This window comes from Zychaea mexicana (genome assembly GCF_025766255.1).
Source record: "Zychaea mexicana strain RSA 1403 chromosome Unknown BDB00scaffold_4, whole genome shotgun sequence".
Lineage (NCBI taxonomy): Eukaryota > Fungi > Mucoromycota > Mucoromycetes > Mucorales > Lichtheimiaceae > Zychaea > Zychaea mexicana.
The window spans coordinates 52,038-73,311 of NW_026516667.1; the positions used below are offsets into that span (position 1 = coordinate 52,038).

Below are 21,274 nucleotides of genomic sequence, written 5' to 3' on the forward strand. Positions count from 1 at the left end.
TTTCTCGTCGCCTTTTTATTTGTAATTATCGTCATATTATCACTATCAACAGTATCTTTCCATTGCGCGTAACAACCGATCCATCATCCATGCTATTTCGCCTGAATATGTATACAACAACTCGACATCGTCTTCATCATCATCATTGATGTCATCGTCACCATGTCCACCGTTTCCTTCGCTGCCATTCTCATCTGTTACAGTTGTTGCTGCTGATACAGCCATCCTCTTTCGCCATAAATTCTGTCGTAAACTGGCACCATGCTCGTCCGAGGATGTAGGCGTCGCATCCAAAAATGCGCGTATGAGATTCAGAAACAAAACTTGTTGCTTTTGGCTATCGTCCTTGCTTAAATTGAGCTGTATCACTTCCTGTTGTTGTTCAGGTGCAAGTCGAAGATAAAGCGTCAGAAGATCCCCATGGATGACAGTATGCTGTTGTTGTTTTTGAGCACTCAGGCCGCGGAACCAGTAAAAGTTTTTCGACGATCCAAGAATGATAAACATCGATGAAGCATAGTGGACAAGTCGATCTTGCAATGCTGAAAATATGTCGAATAAGGCTGGACTGATTCGGTGTACTGTCACCAAACCGCCGGCTACCGTGCTTCCCAAAATGGGTTCGATAGCAGAGACAGCAGCAGCAGTGGAAGTGGTATTGTTATTATTCGACATTTGTTCCTCTGCCTCCATCTCTTGTTCTTGGATCCATGGTAATACGTGCGCTACGATGTTCTTGCTGTGATTTGGTGCGCCGAGAAGATTACGCGGGAGTAAGGATCCTAACGTGGGTCGGATAATGATGTCTGGATAGTGGAAGGAGAATACGGACAGTAACCGCTGTTCAAAAGAGCGATCATCTAAGAATTATCGATTTATAGCGTATTGATGTTACCAATTGGGTTCTTTTCTTCACTTTTAAAAAGGTAATGGTAGAGAAAAATCGAGAAACCAACCAGGATCATCACGCAAAGCAGTGAGTCCACCAGACTGATGTGCCCCCACCGCGATTTGGTTATTGAGAAGAACGGAATGATGTAAAGTTCGGGCCGTTGTATCGCTTGAAGTTGCAAAATGGAGCAGCAGAAAAGATTACATATAAGAGAAAAGGAGGAAATTGTAAATGAGTACACATACCTTTTTAAGAAAGCAAGTTTTCGGTGCTCCTCGTTATAGGTATAAAAGGATATCGAGTCGTTCTGACAGGTAACGCAGATTGTATCACCATCAACATGAATCGAGGTAATCAAGAACCGAAGTGCTTTCCGAGTTATTTCAACAAGTCTTTTGTATGTGCAGGCGAATATATTAGTTCGATCAGCAAACAGATGTGTCGGCTATTCTCCCTCCCAGAGTCCCACTTCCAAGCAAATCTTGCGAGTGTACAGATATTACTTACTTTCCCTGTCGAGGATCCAATTGATATAAGTGAAGCACTGGTCCAGCTGAGAACAATAGTCTATATAAATGTTTAAGCCCATTGTTATTTTGTATCCCTTACAACTACCACACTACTTATGTCGCTTCTAGTTTGCTTGTTATCATGCAGAAATCTTTTAATTTCTTACCCTGCTGGATGTGGACATATTGCAAAAATGCCTCCCGGAAAATGTTCTTGATTCCATACTGCACGCAAGGTATAACAATTGAAGCCATCAGTGGGACTAGTCAAGTCAGGAGAAGGTGTGTTTTCAGTGGAAGAAGCACTACGATCTGTCGATTTTAAGCGATACAGCATTAAGACGCCGCGTTCTGTTCCTATTTTCCGTATCCTTGATCGCGTGCTGACATTCTTTTGCCCGATGCCGAGGCACAAATATCGATAAGTACGTTCACGATGGGCAACCGTCCATTCTGTATACAGCATATAGATTGTGATTTAATCTTAGCAGGCTCTCTTTTATCGACTCGAAAATTATTACAAGAGTTGTGTACTGTACCGGTCATGCACAGGATCTCGTCACTAAATCCAAAATCCTTGGAAGAAAGTAGAATCTTATCCTTTGCCTGGGTTCCAGTACTAAAATATCGATATGAGCAGATTAGTATAATAGAATAAAACTATCAGAAGGTCGCTGTTCGTCCACTGACCTTGATAGATCAATAAGTCGCATGGAGCTCTTCACTGCCGAATGTTTCAAGGATGTGGTCACTACGAAGGCGCAATTTGAAGGCTTGTCGTAAAGTATCTTGTTTGGCGTCTATAAAAACCAGTTAGTCACTTTCTGATTACTAAAGATCTTTCAAGTAATGCTATATAAATATACATGTATTACACGGCCCGTGATTAGTAGAAACAACATATACCTCTCCAATGGGTATTCTCCGCGTGCCTATGGAACATTTGGGTGCCAGGTGAAGTATGTGAAAATACCCATCGGCAACAGCACCCACGATATTGTCGTCATTCTTTTGCTCCTTGTCTACGACAGCCGTAGCCAATGAAACCATCGCATCAACAGTAGAGAAAAGGTTGGGTAATAGCACTGGCTCGACCTCCAACAGCTGGGGACATAAACTATTGTATTTGATCCGCCACAAGCGGTCTGATAATGCTAGAACAGAGTCATTTGCTTTGTTGTTGTTGTTGTTGCCAGTATCAAAATTCACAGCCAAGGCGCCAATGCTCAAAACAGCAGGTGACGACGCATCTGAAAGTAATAGTTGACTGCCGGGTTCCACTCGAAAGATTAATACAGTGCCTTGCCGTAATCCAAGCAGGAGGAAACAGTGCATCGCATTATCATCGCCATCGTTATGGTGATTGCTACCTGTGTTTGACAAATATTCGTTCTCATCTTTTCCATAGAGTAAAGTCGCGGACTGTGGAACAACGCATGCCTCTTGACCCGCCAAGCAAGCCAGCTCCTTTTCACATAACAGCTGCACTCCTTCAGTCTCTTGTAGACTGTAGATAAGCAATGATGGTTCGTAAGTACCCACAATCACGATCGGATGTCGCCACATGAAACTTCTAGATCTGGTAAAACGAGGGTCAAAAATAGCTATAGTAAGTAACCTTTCAAAGTGCTGTAAAAAGTAATAGTGAGATACGCTTTGGTCCTTACGACGAAGTAAAATGATGAATAAAGCTTGGTTCTGAAATGGAAATTGCACCAAGAAGTGGTGAAAGTGTAATGCTAGGCAATGTGATACGTAAGTATATTTGCTATACGATTATAATATCATGATACTGCAGCTTTGTTTCAAGCTACTGAATAGTATTTTTTACCTTTGATCTTCATAAACAAGATCCAGAGGCAAGAGTGTATGTTTACATCCATCTGACAAACATATTATGATTTGACTTGGATATGCGTCTGATTGGATAATTGTTGCCAGCGTAATTACATGAATTCTCTCGGCATTATGTGCTTTTGGTGACCAATGCCCTACTACGTGGCCTATACACACAAACAGTTGTTTCATGGTGTTCTATTAGTATTATCATGCATAATAAAATTTGCTGTAATATAGTGATAGAAACATTGGAGGGAATTTATTTACCGTTCTTCACATTATCGATTAGAAGAATACCATCCTTGCATATTTGCACAAAAATTGGGACTCTGGTAACGTTGGTTTTTGATTGCTTGACGACATTGACGAAGCCTGCTGCAACTGTTCCTTGTCGAGCATCAATACCAGCTGAATCCGTCACATCACTCAATTCATCATCTATAGATTTGCAAAGAGACACATGTATGTTTTAATTGTAAGATTACGACGTATGTTTTCGAGGACGGAGTCATTGGGAGCCCTTCCTGTTTATTACCTTGGATCAGCATAAGCTTAGTTTCCAATACTGAAGACGCAACCAAGACGGGTGCTATAGTGGATTCGGAAATGCGTGCTTGGGTATTCCATAATCGCGTAAATCTAAAGTTTAGATACAGGTTCAGATCCTTCCTCTCCTAATAGAGAGTTACGCTGAGATAGCGTATGTAATCGCATTTGCAATTGCTTACCCCTCCCATCTAATTTTCAACTTTTGAAGTAGTGATGTCTGTACGCCACGTGAAACGACTGTCAAAGCTCCATGGTTTGCTTGCCCTGAACAGCTTATAATCGCATTTTGCTCATCTGCCATGACGGTAGCCAATTGTGAATCAACAATGGGTGCTCGATTGGTCAATGTTTGTAGCACAACATGAGCACGTGTAGAATGGGTTGACTGATCAATCTAGATTAAGCATAAAAGTTAAGAGGAAACCACATAAATATTTGTGTTGGGAAGAGTGTATGTATGTGATGTACAGTAGTCTTTATCTGTATATCTGTTCTTGTTCTTACCGCAAGAATTTGGCTATCCGCGCCTTCACCCGCATAAAATAATACGTCTGCCAAATAAGCTTGGGGTTTGTCATTGACCGTTTCATCCTCCACCAGTAGTGTTCCTAATAAAGACATAGCAGGCGCGACAGCATTCACAGGATCCAGGATCTCCCACCTGATTTCGTGACGTGATGGAAATAACATTCTGAAGAGCGAACCGTCATCTGCACCAAGATAGATGTAATACTTTGTAAAAGCTGTTGACGTTGATGGTTCGATGTTTCCAAGACAATGGGCATATGCGGTGAATAGGGGACCTGATACATAGTGTTAAAGATCAGTCAAGTGAAAAAATGGAGTGAATATCTTCCCAAATCACAAGACGTATAGGGCTTTACATTTGACTTCACCGAAAGGTCGTTCAATAGGACATGTTGGATATAACAAATTGCCACATGCAATGTCATCCGTAGTAACAATTCCGGCCTCATATTCCTTTGTCAGACAACATAAAAATTAATATGGAGTGTATGCGCATACTCATACTTCACGGTCATGCCAGATATATGAAAGCAAGCTTACCGTCAGCAATACAAGTGCTTCTGGATAGTGCCTAAGTGGAACCAACAAAATGGGTACCGGAGTACCTCCATAATCAAAGTTTACTAAAAAAATCTGCCATGGCTTTGTATGTCCATTTGCTTTTTCTTTTTCTCCCTTGATCACTCACTTGTATCTAGAGGTAATCTTCCTATTCGTTCGATCTCGATATCATTCGCATTTGAGGCATCGATAGAATATACAATGATTCGACATTGATGATCAACATCACTATTTATGGAAAATAACAATAAGGCAATCATGAGCGAAATTTCAATAAACGCATTCGTCTTTGGCCCCGCTTTCTTTCCTCGTTCAGTCTTTTTGTTACGACATACCTGTAAACTATCAATGCCAGCAGAATTCGATCCCTGGAAGTTGTTTCCGTGTGTAAGAACTCCATATGCCAAATAATTCCTTCTTCCATCACTTTTCCCATCTTTAAAGAAGCGAAAACAAAAACCGCATGATTTTATATTAGTTTCTTCTAATAGTCCTATCTCTTCCCTAAGAAAAACACTACTTACTCCAATAATTGGACTGAAATTAGTTCGCGACATTATATCTCGCAAAATCATAATATCAAAACGATCTTGAAGGGATGCCACTGCAATAGCCCGAGAGCTGCCATAAATTGTACCAAAATATAAGGATCAGTTAGAAGGGCGGTAGTTCATTTCTGCGCACAGCAAGTATGATAGTAGGACAAAGCGGTGTAGAATTAAGTAAAAAGGTGATTCACACGTACTGCGGATCGATTGCCAACTTTTTGCTCACTTTGTCGTACTCCAATCCCGGTTCATCCATACACACCTAGAGCAAAAACAAACAAAAACATTATCTCTGTTAACTCGAATGACAGGGTAATAATGTGGATGATATTGTTCACCTCAGCTAAGGGCTCAAAGCGACCCGTGCGTTCCAGATCATCATAGTTACTGTTCAGCGCCGACGCAGCAGTATCAGCACCAGTAGTAACACTCCAAAACATCAACTTTCCATACTCTGAGATAGCAACTATAACTTCGTTTCCTGGGATCCTTGCGTGTCCTTGCCGTATTTTGAACATGAAAGGGATTTCAACACAATCATCATCGTCACCGTCTAGTAATTCTATTGCGTCCTCGTCTTCATATTCCATATCAGTGACAACAGTAGTTGTTATTCCAGTGATATCTGTAGTGGTCGTAGTATCGTCGTTTTCCCTCTTTGTTGAATCGCCAAAGTTGCAAGTCAACGTACGCGCATCAGTAATAATACCAAAGGCTGGTTGTTCGAATCTAGACTGTAGAATGGCACGAGGATCTGCGGGATTCGATGCCACTTGTAACAGTTCTAGTGAATGACCCTGTAATGAAATGCAGTGTTAAATTTGCGGGTTATATGCATGTTACTTGAAAAGGAAGATCAACTGGTAAGTGGGGTGCGTGTGTTTGGGTTTAATAATTCTCTTCTTCGACCCTTGAGAACGAATGTTCACGAGGGGAACCTTACTTTGACCAAAACGACATCCGATTTCGAAAGACCTGTAAAAGATCCTCGAAGAATGCGGTCGATAGCAGTTCCGTAACTGACAGATCGCTGGTATCCAAACATGTGTAAAGGTGTGGTCATAAAAAGCTGACGCGCGCGAACGAAAGAATTTATGCAGTCAGCTGCCCCGCCTCCCCCAATTTGTTTATTAAACTTTTGCGCGACAATATTACCTAATTGATTTCCTCCCCCTACTAATACTTCATCAATGCTATATGAGAGGTTCGGGTAAACGACGTTTACTTACTGCTCCTACTTAGAGCATTAGCATGATAGTGACCTCTTTTCCAATTCTTATCTCTTATATCAATATAAAAACTGCCTAAATTCTTGGATTCAAGCTGATGTCTCCAACATGCAGCATAGAAGGGATGTACTCGAAGTTACAATTCTGATACTTATCTGTCGCATTGCCATACACTGTCTTCTTTAGTCCATCGGTTCACCGTGGAAAAAGCAGATTATGGTAATGGCATGTTGTTGACGAAAAACCTGGAAAATCAATTACTGCCGTCGATCACACATTTCATCTTTCTATTCTAGCATGGATGATGTATGTAGCTGAAAACAAATTAGTGCTATATTTTTGCATGCACCGAAGTTAATATCCTAGTAAAAAGCAGAGCGCTACTTTATCGTTGTCTTTATTAAGCCTTCATTTTCTTTACTAATACTGAAACTTTTGTTTCTGATGGATGCTAATCAGATAATGGAACTTATCGCAATGATTCATGTTACTGCTTTCATCTCATCAAGCTCACTTATATTCTGAAGTGTGATGGATGACTGCGCATCACCTTTCGCAACTTTCAACTGTCAAGCGGAGTATATGCGAAAAGGAAGAAGAGACAATGGATAACGACAACTGACACATTTTCATGCATGAGATAGAATGAGTTTATACTTTTTTTGTTGGGTAAGCAAGATCAAGAGCGTCATCCTTTATAAAAAAGAAAAGTGCAGCATTATTCTCATTCTTTCTCTTTTCTTCCACTTTATTCTTCTGTTCACTACTTCTCGCTGCACGTCGCACATTGACTCCAGCTCAGAAAAACGAAGCAAGGTACATGCATTGAAAATAAAAAGGCAGGACTTGATGCACCCCACCACATCGCTTGAATGAACGATATTATACTGTTTATTGACGCGATATCGTACCACGTGCTCCTTTTGTCTACAAATATAGATGATACCACAAGAAATCCCTCGACCTGCATCTACACCTGCGTTATCGTCACCGCCGTCTATTGTACAAGAACTACAGCAGCAAAGGTCCGCAAGTAGCGTATCCTCTGCCAGCACCCTCAAATCCTCACCTACAATGCTTGGCACTTCTCCTCCAACTGTTCTCCACCACGACAACAATGAAAACAGCAGCAACAGCAGCAATAAGGGTCAACATTGCTACCCTGTTTGCCGCCAGAAGCATACCATGTCGCAGAGTGAGGAAGCAGCTTCACATACCGACAGCTGGATTGACGTAAGCAGTGTTCACTCTCTTCCGACACCAGCTCTTGGACCGCAAGAAATTGTTGGTACGTAAAAGCACAACCACCCTCTTGTAAATCCATATCCTCTAGCTCCACGTATAATAACTCACTCGTATATTATGCTGCAATTCCATGATACATTGAGCATAATAGGTGATGATGTGCCATCTGATATGTCTCATCAATCAAAGCAAACCAATGGCTTTCATCGACAGCAGCAGCAACAAGATGATCGTCGTACTACTCCTCCAGTCGATGATAATGTCGACGAGCGTGGCAATCCTGCCGCATGTATCTTTGTTGCAAGGTAATTTGTTTTTTACTTTCTACTTTCTACAAGCATCCATCAAAGAACCTTTTCTTCCTGCCCACGTCATTTCTAACATGGTATCTTCTTGTATCACTTTTAAACGGTTTATTGTCAAATTAAAATCTGTCTATAGTTTGACTAAAGCAAAGAATGACGAAGAGCTCAATATTTCGGTGTCAAAACATTTCGAACAATGGGGAGACTTATTGAACGTCAAGGTGCTCAAGGATTGGATGGGTCGCCCTTATGCTTTTGTCCAGTTTGTGGTACGAGCTTTTTCTTTGACTTTTTTCTTCTTTCTACTCCTGTTCCCCCTTTGGCATTGAATTCATATTTTGCTGTATTCTTCTTTGCTGCTGCAAATTTCTCCGTGCTGATTACTACCATTATGTACTATTATCGACACCTCTACTCGTAATCATATAGCGTACTCAAGATGCCCTGGTGGCCCTTTCAAAGGCACCTGGAACATTATTGGACGGCCGTAACATCCGTTGTGAGCCCGCACGTGTCAATCGCACTTTATGCATCACTTCTTGCGGACCCCCTTTGATTGTCGAGGTAAATAATACAGTTGAATCGAAATATTTTATATATAGCAAAAGGGTGGTCGGGATGCAGTGTAACGTGTTGTTTTTTTTCCTCTTTTTATGTATGAGTGATCTATTACTGTTAGTTTAATGTACTGATACGTCAATAAACCATCAATTACTGTTTTATTATACCATGCGTGTAGGAAATTCAAGCTGAAGTGGCACAATATGGCAAGATCGAAAACATCACCGTCCTCCACGGATATCCTACTCCCAACGGCGGTCTGGGAGACTGCGCTTTTGTAAAGTACAATTATCGTGATGATGCCATCAAGTCTTTTATTGTAAGTCGATTGTTATGATGAGAAAACATATAGATTGTAATAAAAGGTGGAGGGGAGGGAAGAAAGCGGTAATCTGGAGGTAAATCAATAACTTTTCTCTGTGCTGTCGTGTTGTATTTCTTCAATTATACGTATTATATACATAGAATCTGTCAAAAATGACCCAAAAGTGGTGGGTTGAATGGGCATCCAATCTTGACACAGCTGTCGCTAATGTCCCTGTTACCAGGCCATCTGCCCTTGCACTGCAAAGTTCCAGACACCTGAATGATCGCAAGAGCATCTTTATTGGAAACTTGCTTGAAGAAGTGACCGAAGACGAGCTCAAGGGCCGTTTCAAGCAATACGGTTCGATTGAATATGCCCGAATCATACGCAAGACATATCCATTCAAATGCACATTTGCGTTTATTCGCTACAAGGAGGATTCTGAGGCTAACAATGCCATTCAAGCTGAGGTAATTATTCAAAAATAAGCTATTATGGTGATCCATGCAAGTAAAATTTTACAACAGGAAAACGTGTACATGTCGATTCCGTTTCATTGCCTTAACTTCCTTCAAATTTCTATCCCAGAATGGACTCAAATGGTGTAACAAGAAAATACGTGTAGCGTACCGCGAACCACGCGATTCAGCGTTGCTTTTCGGTGGTGGCGTCAGCGGTGCCGGAGGCTACAAAGTACAGTACGGACGTACGGCTATGGAACGACCACATCCACCTGGCTTGGGCCACCCTGCTTCAGATCATCAATATCTAGTGTCATCGCCTGGCGGCAAACAGCGTCGTCCTTCCGCCACCAATGGGCACATCAACAACAGGAAGCAAGGAGGAACTGGCTCTTCGTCGAGTGAAAGAACCGGTCTCAAAAAGAGCATCCACGGCGAAAAGCATGCAACTGACGAGACTCATCAGCAGTCTCAGCAACAGCTCTCAGCAGTTTCCGGCGATGGTGATGCTGATGCTGGGCACGAACAACATCAGCAACGCACCAGCAAAGATTACAACGTCAGCGGAAGTAATAAGAGCAACAACAAAGGATGCAGACAACAGCAGCAGCAGTGCATTACTCCACCACACAATACTACTAGCGCTGGTGGTAACAAAACCTCCACTACTCCGCCTCCTCCTGGATACAGCGGCTATTACAGCAACCATCAACAACACTATCCACAAGGTGGCAGCGGCGGCAGCGATTTCTATCATCATCCTCTAAACACTCAGCAGCATAACCAGTATGTGATGCCTGCCCATCCACCGACCGCAGCAGTTCCAGGCTACTATGACCCGAACATGTATTGCCCTCTGCCTCCTGGAGGACTTATGTATTCGGTAAGCTCTGTAGTTTCGTATGTCTATAAACGTTTTGGAAATGACATGAGCCCTTCTAACACATGTGCCATGTGATCAACTCTATAGAATCCGGAAGACCACCACCAGCAGCAACCTGTGATGATGCTCGGATCGATGCAAGGTATTTAGTAATATCGAAATTCTTGTATTCGGACGCTATGCATGCATGCATCCCAAACATCACGTGTACAATGCTGCCTTTATTAACAAAATTGTCTACAATCAAAATTTGCCAATCCTAACATTTGACGCAGGAACAACATCAGCACCTGAAGCCAAGAATGGCACCATCTCCAGCGGCAATAATATGTTCTATGTTCCGGGCTATTATGACTACTCTGGCACATATTATCCTTGTTATTCACCAGTGCCGACAGCACCAACGGGTCTTGCACCAACCACTTCCATGGGTGCAGGAGCTCCTTCGCTGACTTCAGCCAATGCTGCAAATGGGCCTTTTGTCGGCAATGGACTTGGATCGGCCGACAGCGGTAATAAGCAACAACAACAACAACAACAAACACTGCGATCCTCGGTTACTGGCGGCGGATATTACTATATGCTACCACCAACACCACATCATTCTCTGCAATATCCGCAGGCCATGCAACAAGCACCCCATACCGGTCCTGCTAACGCATACATTTGTCCAGCGCAGCAGTACAACGCGAGAGGCTATAACAACAACAGCAACAACGGCAATATGCATTCGCTTTCACAGACACATGAGCGACCTAAGGATCATAGCAAGCATCCCCATCCAACCAACAAGCAGCAACAACATAGCAGTGTGAATGCTACGCTATCTATGGATCCCAAGAATCGGAAGAAGGTTAACAATACAGTGCCGCCCCAGCCATCGTTGCAACAACAAGCTAACAAAACCAATGACCCCGCTGGTACTACTGGATCTGGTCATCACTATCACCATAACGGTGTCAACCAAGCGCACAAGACCATCAAGACCTAGTTTGTTGTAGTCGGTCAGTCGAAAGCACAAAGTAACAATAAAATCAGTTGTTGTGAAGATTGAATAGCAATGGGATAGCGGAGGGTTAGTTAGGATGTAGTTTGGTTCGAAACAATCGATCAGTTTGCGCACAAAATTAGGAAACGTGACACATCATCATTCCCCACAATACATGTCATAGGGTGTTCCACAAGGAGTACTGCAACAACACAAAACAGCACAACACAACAGCACACGACATGTACTGCATGTGCAGTGGCTGGGACGCGAAGTTAGAAAAAGAAAAATCGGCATGCATCATCCTCCTTTTCTTCTTCCTCTTTTTTTCTGCTTTTCCTTTTCGCGCCCTTTTTCATTTTGGCTATTAGCTATAATAATAACAGCAATAATTGCACCTGTAATATGCCGTCGACAATTATGCTAATACTCTCGCCGTACGGCATTATCCTCGACACGTCGCCATGCCGGAAAGTATGGCACGGCCAGCCCCTGATGCGATTTGTGCATTCCGACGACCTGATCCGACTGTGTGGCAGTCTGAGTGCAGCGTACAAGCAACAATTGAATAATAACATTTTCCATATAAATGACGAGCGAGAAGACAGTCAGGACAGCCCCTTGGAAGTCCGCATCACAACGAGCTTATACAACGGCGAAGAGGAAGAACGATACCGGTGGTATGAATTAATCGTCGTCGAAAGCGAACCACAGCTGCAAATTATTGTTCAGCCGAGCAGAAGCAGCAGCAGGAGGGCCTTGTCTTATGACGATGAAAAGCAGTCTTGGATGCATCATGCGGTAGAGAACGGAGTAACTATCGTGGCACATGCACTTGGCGTGTTAGTCCAGTTACTGGAAGACCATGCTGGCTACCAGCTCAAAAACATTCCATACGAATTGACTGATCGAATGCTCAGCATGCTTGCGTGGACTGGGTTAATCAAGGATATGGGCCTGGCAAAGGCGATCGTCGATAAATTGCTGGATCAGTGCTTAAAGCATATTGCATGTTACATGGATCAAGCACTCGAGCACAGCAATCCTGGCTTGTGTAAAGCCATTGTATGAAAGCCCTTTTGAATATGTACATATTATATTGCTCTCTCTCTCTCTCTCACTTATAATACATCTTCCCTCCCTTCTTTCTTTTTATTCCCACCGGCATACAAAGCATACACGCAGCACAAGCACATATAATCAAAACACTCTTGAAGAACCCATGCTTGCTTGCCCGCCCGCCGACCCATTCATCCATCCATCCACTTACAAACTTACACAATTTCGTATATATAATATAAAGAATGCTATTTATTTTCATGCTATATTGTAATTTGCTCTTAAAGTTGGATGCCTCGCTAAAACAAAGTTAAGGAAGAATGTACTTTAGCCTTCTATCCACTTGTACGTTAATCTTCCAGTATCAACTTACGATCCCGAGCAGCCCGACAAAACTCTTTGCGCCGAAATTCAGCATTGTACCCAACTTTTTTCATTATTGCATATCAGTGCGTTGGTGCAATTTGTAAGGTATGCAGTGATGACAGCCAGCTTGGTCAGCATCTTTTTTAAACCTGGTCGTGTTTTGAGGAAAAAAGAGATGATCAACCTACTTCTTTTTTACCCGCCTCCAGTTGCGCAACTTGTTCCAAACGACGGTCCAAAAAGCGGAAAGTTTCGGCATAGTCAGCCGATCGGTCTTGTGTCATGAACAATTCGGTGGAGGTATACACGGTAGCTAATCCGGCCCGGTTCACATACCAGTTAAACTACATATATATACATCGATAGACAGCCACAACAGGTTTTTTACTTTTTAATATACTTGTTTTCTTTTGATTTCCCTGCTTGTTGTTGGCTTTGTCTCGTGTTTGGCATTATCTCGTGTAAAATGGTCCTTACATCAGGGCTTCTGTCACCAGCGTAATAAAGGATATCATCCACAAGCTCTGCGAGATGTTTTAATGACATGGGAACGTTTGCTGGATGTGCCATAATCGCAAGTGCCTATACATATGCGTCACATTATTATACATATCAAAACGCTGACCCATACTCGTTATCCATCATGCACACTGTCGCCCTCTCACGAAACCTTTTTCTTTAACCCTTACCTCAGGCCATCGATGAGCATAAGGCTTCATTAGCTCCAGACGCATCGATGTATATTCTCGAACATTTTCGCCCATAGACTTCTTTCTTCTATAAATAGTAATTTTACAAGTTAATATATAGACATGATCACAGCAAACCAACAGCAACCATGCGCGTCGTGGAGACATAGTGTAAAATAATAAACACTCACAGTTGTACTGGTGCTTGCTGTTCAGGCTGCTGTGCTGCTTCTATTTGTGCTGTGATTGATTGCTTAATCATGGCAACATGATCAGTTCGGCATTTTGTCAGAAACGCGTCGACAAGGCTTGCTTCACCATGTTCAAAAACGCCGTGGGCAACAGAAGGGTAACCAAGTGTCTTTGCACCACGCACCATGCTCTCCATGGTCCAGCCATGTCGAGGCACAAAAGGCAAAGTGGCTTCAAACAATGCGTTGGCAGGGTCACTATATGAAGCAGTTTTTCTTTTTCAATAGGTGAGGGGGTACTATGCTCCTTCTCTTTATATCATACTTGGTCACTATCGTCACAACTACTATAACAATAATAACAAAAAATGCTAGAAAACAAATTACGTTTTCATGGAAGCGCTGCTGCTTGAAGCTGTTGCCGTTGACATGCATCGATATCTAGTGGCAGCCAAACAACGTTTCGTTAATGTGCCGAACATGGTGGTTTGGTGAATTGTAAATAAAATAATTTGGGCAAGGAGGGACAGTTGATGGCGGCATGTGGCTCCACTTTTTTTGACACCTCGAAACTGCGGACTTTGTCTGCGGTTGTTGCATTTGCCCATTGTCGAGGTGCGGCTTATCGGATCTTGATAATGGTATTTCGGAGGCGAGGCAGCACGACTAATAAGACGCGATGCGTTTATTATCAATCTCTACACTAAGTATCAATATTAGCAGTATAACTAAAGTGGGAATAGTGCTGACCTATTATTGTTCCATTTAGCCAAACCATAGATTCTTCCCAAGGAGCAATCGCAAAAGTTCACGCTGTCGCATATCTGATCAGCTAGAGCGCTTCCTTGCTTCCTACCTCATTTCCCTCCCCAAAATATTATCTTGTATCACACTTGAATTCTAAAGTATAGTTGTTCTAAGAAACCCCATCTTTCAATACTATTTCTTTTCAAAACGGGCTTCTTAACTTTTAAATCCCAGTAGGTTGTTTACTTCTTAATCGTCGTATTTGTCTCTATCTTTCGGACAAGAATAGTGGCAACAACTGGTGGGCTGTCGATTCGTGCCCGTTTCCGAGTCTGTCTCTTTATAGTGACACCCGCTGATGCTTTTCATCTGGTCAGTGCACGAATTACCATGTGCTGTGGTGTGATGTCTAGCATGACGTTTGTATATCTCGATTGCAGTATCGATAGAAACCACAAACGACAGTATCAGTGACTTATTGAGAGCTGAAACAATTAACGATGGTCATTGAAAAGCGATAGTTACATTTCCATCATGTGTTCACCGACAAGATATTACACCTACAACGACATGGTGTCTGAAAAAAATCTCCCGTCTAAGCAGACCTTCTGATAGCTTTGCTACTGGTCTCCAAGTATTTACCGGCGGATAGAGAAAATGTATGACGTACCGTCTGTACATCATCCGTCAATACTGTCAAAATCTGCTCCACGGTTTATATACGGTCGTTTCGGATATACCTAACCTACAACAGACGCTACCATGATGTTATACTGTAGGCAAGATTAATGGAGAATCTGACAATGACCTGGTGGAAAAACGGTGGTTCGAAAAAGGGTCACCGAGCTGTATATTTCGATGCTACTTGCCGCATGAGCAAGGTATTAGCGTGCCACGATTGACAAAGCTCCACTGCATCGTGAGTCTCATGACTCGGCAACAAAACGTTTCTGCATCCACTATGTATCTGAAATATGCTTCCCTTCTCTGTCAATGTATATATAATATGTGAGGGTAATAATATCCACCTGGCTCGGTGAATAATCATCACAGTATAACCGGATCTTAACAGTCAGACAAATGTGACGCCAACTAAATGCGAGCACGCGCGAATTATACTTGTGCATGTTAATCTGGGTGGAGAATTGAGGAGGAAAGATAATCAAAATTGTGTACGAGTACATGTACCATGTATTGTGTTTCTTTTATACAGTAGTGACATGGTTATCGCTTTTACATGCTGTGCCAAGAGTTACTGCCGTTATGATTTGGGAACGTGCTAGCTCTCTATATACATTCTCATTATAGTCAAACTCAAATCCATTACATTTTAATTTGACGCTTAGTGGCACTAATACATGTATACATCACGTAATAAAAATAGTACGAGCGAAAACATTAGCCGTCTTAAAAGAAAATAATAATACATACACCTTCCTCCAAGTCCCTCACTCCTCATAAAGTGATTAATAGTAACTTACAGAACCAATATAGCCAGCAATCCCCCATCATTTCAACCCAGTTGACTTGCGTGCCTTGATTAAAAACGCATTTTCCACTTTGTGTAAACATGGAAGGTGGCGTGGGTATTGTCGCTATTGCTGTCGGTGTGTCCGATCGCTTTTGGCGATTAGTGGTTTTGCTACTCCAAGCACGAAACTGGATATTTTCAATGGTCGTTCGATTCAATACAAGTAGCCATAAATGGGAACAAGCAAATGTGCCAATGGAGGTCATCACTAGACCTGACCTATAAATACATGTCATAAGCATAAGTATTTATGCTAACACTGTCACGTGTGAGCGCATTTATGCATCTCTTGGGCTTACAATATTAAGATGGCAATTACAACGCCGTTGTACGTTGCCTGTGCATGTGTGTAAAGTGTTGGAGCGATAAAATATGTTCATGTAGTTAGTAAGATGTAATATGTAGCATATGGGTGTCACAATGCATCTTTTTTCAACAAATTTAATATTACCAGTCCATTTCCCATGATAAAAGCTGCAAGTGAAGTCGTAAACACCCAAGCAGCAATACCGGATGCATAGCAAATAAACTGGATGAAATATCTATAATTGGCAAACCCGACACATCCATTGACCCTAAATAATTATAGTTCAAATACGTAAGGATTTAATCCAAAAATTCAATCCTTGCGTCCGCTTCTCCGTTTTACCATGGACAATGACTTCAAGAAAAAAAGGGGACCATAAATACTGGTGTTGTTAGCGCCTCTCAACCTTTCCGTTCCTTCCCGTGTTCCATGCCAAGAAAGCCTTTCTTACTGGTCCATCCGTAGCACACAAGTATCGCATACTCGACAATGATGAGCTCGATCCGGTTTCCACCATTCGCATTTATCACACCATTGTTGAGGAAGAATGGATACATATGGCGGTCTTGTATGTTGATTGTCACCATCACTACTGTTGCCACTACTAGTATTACTGCTTGTTTCAAGCATCACCATTGTCATAGCCTTTTATAGCCAGCAGGTATACAGGTAAGATCCATGTGTGAGTGTGGCAGTAAGCAAGAAGTCAAGAATGGACAACGACAGCTAAGCTTTAGTAAACGTAATATCAGCAGTCAAGCACGTACTTTTTTAGGGGTTCCAGGTTCTTTCAAAACCACTCTTGCATAGGATGTCAGTAACAGAACAAGCCAAAGATGAAGGGGAACAAGATATATGACAGCTTGGGCTACTGTGCCTTGATGGATCAGGGTTACTGCATTGTTGATCGATTAGCATATGGTTTGACGGACACACCCTCAGCGTCTCACAAAATTACATTCTTCCCTCCATCTTTTACATCTTTCCTCCATCTTTTTCCTTTGGCGCTTGATAATACAACAGCATGACTGCTACTACTCACAGCATACTTGGTCGAGATATCCATAGTATAGAAAGGCAATGATACTGAGAACGACAAGGATTGGCATCCAGCCCCAATCGCGATGCTGCCCTGGCTTTTTATCATATGGTAATGGCAATGGAAAATCTGTTACTGCCGAAAACAAGAATAGAAAAGGCCAGCATCGGCTATATATCGGCGAATCCGTTCGACAGCAACAGACATCGGTCACATCTCTTTCTGCTCGTTTATTGTCATTGTTCTGAGTTGCTGTTGTTGGTGCTGGCTGGACTTTTTCTGGTTGCTGTTCGTCCTCTGTATTATGATTTCTATGCTGCTCGTTTGGATGTTTGCAGCATACACGAAACGGGTGACCGCCAACCACTAGGATTCGATTTGCTAATCGTTCTAACATAGAAAAGACCAACGAAAAGAAAAGTTACGAGAGAGAGAGAGAGAAAGAGAACAAACGTCGTGCCAATCAAGAAAGAGGGGTAAAAGGAAAGAAAGGTCTTTATTCGTTTCTGGCGAATGATTCCAGCGCATGCACCCGGAAAACTGGGGCGCGGTTTCTGAATGATCCGTTCCCTTTGCAGAGAATAAAGTTCTCTGTCACTCCCCCCGTATTACTGTTGTTACTGTTGCGCACGCATGTTGTGCGTGTGTGTTATGCTATGATTCTTGGCGTTTCTGTTTTTTTCCCCTTCATGTCTAGGCATCAGTTTCGCGTTGTATGCCGTAGACCACTCCATTGGCTGATGTATAACTGTGATATTTGTTCTGACAGGTCACTGTTTCAAGTGTATGTGTGAATATAAGAAAGTGAGTGTTAGGTCCTATTCATAGTAGCATATCATAGTCTTCTTACAACCAAGGTAATTTATTACCTGTCACAGATCTCAATCTTTCGTTTTGTAGCGCTGAAATGGAACGAGTCAGCTCTGTGGCATCGTGGACCATTTGAACCGCGGCTTTCGCCTCAACAGCTAATTGACCACCGGTTGTGTCCTGCATTACACCAAACGGTAGAGCTAAGTTTTTGGGAATTAAACACGAAATGAGATGGAAGAAAGCCGTTCTTTTACATTGATAATCTCTCCGTCATTAGTTGAAGCTGCGAAGGAGGCAATGTGACCCGGTAGATTAGCAAGTGATTCAAAGTTGGAGGACATTCTGCAATGCGTGTAGAAGCACTAGCATAAATTACGGCACTGCTGCACTGCTGAGTTTTTTAACGTCTCCTGATTCGAAAGCCTCAAAGCCAAGTTGTGTGTGCTGTCATTTTTTTTGTATTTTGAAACACTTAAGCTTTGCTCCTATCCGGCGATAACCATAGCGACGGAAAAAAGGATATCGCTAAACCGTTTGATTATACACAAAGTGCTGGCTTCTTATTTACAGACAGTACGGGGTGTTGTGTTCATGCATATGGTGATTTATCTTCAATGCTGTTTTTCTTGTCTTGGATTCTTTGCTGTATGTACTTGGATATGCAGATAGACTGCAATTGCTGTTAATAAAGCTCAATATAGAGAGCTTCGTATTCTACATCAGCGAGAAAGTCACCAGCCACTCTATTGCTCATGCATTTTTCAAATACAAGTGGCAGCAACCAAGCCTGGCCTAGGGAATGCCTGTGTGGCTTTAACGAGCCAAGGAACAATAAAAGCGGAGGCCTAAAACATTGGTATAAAAAATAATTTGGACTGGCACGCTTAAGCAACTCCCTCTTTGATACATCCTTCGAGTAAGTAGTAACGACAATTTATTTGCCCATCCATCCATCCATCCATTCATCCATCCGTATCATCCGTTCTAATTCATCATCCATCAATAACAGAATGGCCAAGTCCACCCAAAAGCGTTCGACTCTTGCTGACGTTGTCACTCGTGAATACACCATCCACTTGCACAAGTTGGTTCACGGCCGTTCGTTCAAGAAGAAGACTCCCCATGCCGTCAAGGCCATCAAGGAGTTCGCCACCAAGGCCATGGGTACCCAGGATGTCCGTGTCGACCCTGGTTTGAACAAGGCCTTGTGGGCGCGTGGTGTCCGCAACGTCCCCCACCGCATCCGTGTCCGCATTGCCCGTAAGCGTAACGACGATGAGGACGCCAAGGAGAAGCTTTACTCCATGGTCACCTTCGTTCCCACTGGCAACAACGCTAAGGGTAAGTCTCCTTTTCTATTGTTTTGACTTTTTGCGCTTTTGAACCGCTGTCCAGTAGTTGGGGTGTGTATAAATGCGTTCTCTCCCAAAATGCTGGCGCATGGGGAAAGAATGATCTTTTTATGCACGGTACCCAGTTTCTGGCAGTTGAAAACGCGAGAGGTTGGAGTTACTTTTGTTTTCTCCTATCTGTGAAGCGTACTTTTTTTTAACAATTGATCCATTTTCGGAATGTAGGTTTGGAGACCGTCGTTGTCGATGACGAGTAAATCTTTCGTTCACGTCTCGCTCTTTCTTAGTTTAATCGTTTGATACAACTGGTCAAAAATAAACAAAGTGGGCAATCATTGGAATGTACATAGTTCTTTTGTCTGTGTTGGTGTTATTATTGTTATTCACGGCGTGCAAGCGTTTGCTCGAAAACTTTTAAGATCTTGTACGCATGAAATCATTTTTGATCGATCTATGGTTTGATCTTGAAATCTCTCTTAATAATCGTTCACTTAAATGTTTTATAATTTTGGAGTGAGTGGTGGCTTCCATAACAAAGAATAACAGGTCGTACAAGCCATGACAACCGTTGTCACTTTACTGGTGACAATTGTATGAAGAAAAACTTCTCACATGTAGAGAAAAGCTGACCTGTTCGTGACAGAACGCGAAATATACGGTTTCTTGGGAAAATGTGCGTTGCACTGAACAGTCTCCTATCGCACATGAGTTAAGTATGATTCTCATCGTACTATTTTCAGGAGTTTATACTTTGCCGCCTTTTCTACATAAACAAGCATCGTTTTGAGGGCTTTGGTGACCTCTAAGCACAATTGCACTAAACGTGCAGGCTTTCACTTCTACACTCATTATCACACGTGCAAAGGGTGTAAACGAAAAACTAAGTACATGTGAGATAGTCTTCCACTTCTTGACACATACCGAATAAATGGGCCATATGCGTTGTTGCTAAAAATCACACCACCGGGACGATAACCTTCCACTCCCATCCACGTTGATCCACGCGACGAGATAAAAATTGACATTACGTTACTTTTCTCTTCCTTGGAACAAAAGCAAATGTGACAAGAATGTGATGTATTTTATTTTGTTGGTGTGCGTCTAAAGAGTTACTGTCCGCCTTGTTCTTTGTATTGTTTTGCCCACTACCAATGAGATACACAATACATTTGATCAATAACCCATTTTTTACTATACATACAATAACCAACGACTTACCATCATGGATGGAATCCAGCGCTTTGGTTCTTGGTAGCGACGCTATAGTAAGTAGAGTATTTGTGGTATCAGCATCAAATTGTTACGTCGTTTTTAGGTTCGTTATGTAGACTCGTGCGCTTTGTTGTTGTCCTTTACCTCCTTGTCAGCGGAGACACTCCAAATGGCGCCAAGGGTGAAAGCCATGCCAAGAACAGCAATGGCAGTGTTGGGCTTCCAGGTTTTGGGCTGAGCCCACCAGCCACCAGCAGGAGACCTATAAAGTACACAATGCGTTAACACTAAGAATGATCTCAAGACATAAGCTTTTCCATTTTCGATCGTACCAGACTTCTTTAGGATAAGGGAAACGGCTAACACCACCCTAAAACATTTCAATTCAAGAAATTTATTAGAAACGCTGCGAATCGCAAGATAAAGTGTTTGTCAAAGTTTGTCGCCGTGAGTTTTTACCATTGTAGTTTATTATTTTTTGTAGTACTGACAAAGGCCACAGCCGGAAACAACTCGAAAAGTGCAAAATTGAGCGGAGAGTGATGACGTCGCAGTACGAGGAT

At 42.3% G+C, this 21,274-nt stretch overlaps 10 protein-coding genes across 10 annotated transcripts; 3 read left to right on the forward strand and 7 right to left on the reverse strand.

Annotated features, from left to right (window-relative positions):
- BDB00DRAFT_389575 (uncharacterized protein) lies at positions 1–963 on the reverse strand. Its single transcript, XM_053117197.1, has one exon. It carries the CDS (start codon positions 691–693, stop codon positions 46–48), a length of 648 nt encoding a protein of 215 aa, XP_052984806.1. The 5' UTR covers positions 694–963; the 3' UTR covers positions 1–45.
- On the reverse strand, positions 593–2,620 carry BDB00DRAFT_389560 (uncharacterized protein). Its single transcript, XM_053117196.1, has 8 exons — positions 2,308–2,620; positions 2,092–2,201; positions 1,941–2,020; positions 1,569–1,854; positions 1,400–1,459; positions 1,138–1,284; positions 957–990; positions 593–860 (listed from the first exon to the last, which is right to left on the reverse strand). The coding sequence occupies exons 1-8, from the start codon at positions 2,449–2,451 to the stop codon at positions 783–785; spliced, it is 939 nt and encodes a 312-aa protein (XP_052984807.1). The 5' UTR covers positions 2,452–2,620; the 3' UTR covers positions 593–782.
- Positions 2,621–2,809: 189 nt separating this feature from the next.
- Positions 2,810–6,183, reverse strand: BDB00DRAFT_389667 (mono-functional DNA-alkylating methyl methanesulfonate N-term-domain-containing protein). Its single transcript, XM_053117198.1, has 13 exons — positions 5,765–6,183; positions 5,624–5,688; positions 5,403–5,499; positions 5,214–5,314; positions 5,006–5,106; positions 4,858–4,922; positions 4,674–4,770; positions 4,294–4,592; positions 3,969–4,183; positions 3,776–3,879; positions 3,508–3,678; positions 3,233–3,404; positions 2,810–3,140 (listed from the first exon to the last, which is right to left on the reverse strand). The coding sequence occupies exons 1-13, from the start codon at positions 6,014–6,016 to the stop codon at positions 3,065–3,067; spliced, it is 1,815 nt and encodes a 604-aa protein (XP_052984808.1). The 5' UTR covers positions 6,017–6,183; the 3' UTR covers positions 2,810–3,064.
- Positions 6,184–7,594: 1,411 nt separating this feature from the next.
- Positions 7,595–11,478, forward strand: BDB00DRAFT_924870 (uncharacterized protein; the record flags this gene model as incomplete). The annotated part of the gene is made up of 9 exons (XM_053128792.1): positions 7,595–7,943; positions 8,052–8,205; positions 8,342–8,474; positions 8,635–8,769; positions 8,945–9,085; positions 9,232–9,543; positions 9,662–10,417; positions 10,505–10,559; positions 10,693–11,478. 9 exons carry the CDS (start codon positions 7,595–7,597, stop codon positions 11,406–11,408), a joined length of 2,751 nt encoding a protein of 916 aa, XP_052984809.1. The 3' UTR covers positions 11,409–11,478.
- A 132-nt stretch (positions 11,479–11,610) lies between these two features.
- BDB00DRAFT_798407 (uncharacterized protein) lies at positions 11,611–12,710 on the forward strand. The gene has a single exon (XM_053121607.1). The coding sequence runs from the start codon at positions 11,811–11,813 to the stop codon at positions 12,474–12,476; it is 666 nt and encodes a 221-aa protein (XP_052984810.1). The 5' UTR covers positions 11,611–11,810; the 3' UTR covers positions 12,477–12,710.
- Positions 12,711–14,378, reverse strand: BDB00DRAFT_798413 (COQ9-domain-containing protein). Its single transcript, XM_053121608.1, has 7 exons — positions 14,098–14,378; positions 13,711–13,968; positions 13,520–13,607; positions 13,308–13,412; positions 13,019–13,174; positions 12,838–12,891; positions 12,711–12,763 (listed from the first exon to the last, which is right to left on the reverse strand). Exons 1-7 carry the CDS (start codon positions 14,316–14,318, stop codon positions 12,746–12,748), a joined length of 900 nt encoding a protein of 299 aa, XP_052984811.1. The 5' UTR covers positions 14,319–14,378; the 3' UTR covers positions 12,711–12,745.
- A 1,247-nt stretch (positions 14,379–15,625) lies between these two features.
- Positions 15,626–16,461, reverse strand: BDB00DRAFT_798431 (uncharacterized protein). Its single transcript, XM_053121609.1, has 3 exons — positions 16,288–16,461; positions 15,939–16,207; positions 15,626–15,808 (listed from the first exon to the last, which is right to left on the reverse strand). Exons 2-3 carry the CDS (start codon positions 16,192–16,194, stop codon positions 15,663–15,665), a joined length of 402 nt encoding a protein of 133 aa, XP_052984812.1. The 5' UTR covers positions 16,195–16,207; positions 16,288–16,461; the 3' UTR covers positions 15,626–15,662.
- On the reverse strand, positions 16,440–16,829 carry BDB00DRAFT_743982 (DHHC palmitoyltransferase-domain-containing protein; the record flags this gene model as incomplete). Its single annotated transcript, XM_053118504.1, has 2 exons — positions 16,440–16,563; positions 16,747–16,829. Coding segments are annotated over 2 exons (207 nt in total), but the record flags the coding sequence as incomplete, so codon positions are not given.
- Positions 16,830–18,721: 1,892 nt separating this feature from the next.
- BDB00DRAFT_390026 (ribosomal protein L31e-domain-containing protein) lies at positions 18,722–20,203 on the forward strand. Its single transcript, XM_053117199.1, has 3 exons — positions 18,722–19,063; positions 19,157–19,488; positions 19,725–20,203. Exons 2-3 carry the CDS (start codon positions 19,158–19,160, stop codon positions 19,754–19,756), a joined length of 363 nt encoding a protein of 120 aa, XP_052984814.1. The 5' UTR covers positions 18,722–19,063; position 19,157; the 3' UTR covers positions 19,757–20,203.
- A 405-nt stretch (positions 20,204–20,608) lies between these two features.
- Positions 20,609–21,081, reverse strand: BDB00DRAFT_754651 (uncharacterized protein; the record flags this gene model as incomplete). The annotated part of the gene is made up of 4 exons (XM_053118779.1): positions 20,609–20,644; positions 20,718–20,759; positions 20,856–20,973; positions 21,044–21,081. Coding segments are annotated over 4 exons (234 nt in total), but the record flags the coding sequence as incomplete, so codon positions are not given.
- Between the last annotated feature and the right edge of the window lie 193 nt (positions 21,082–21,274).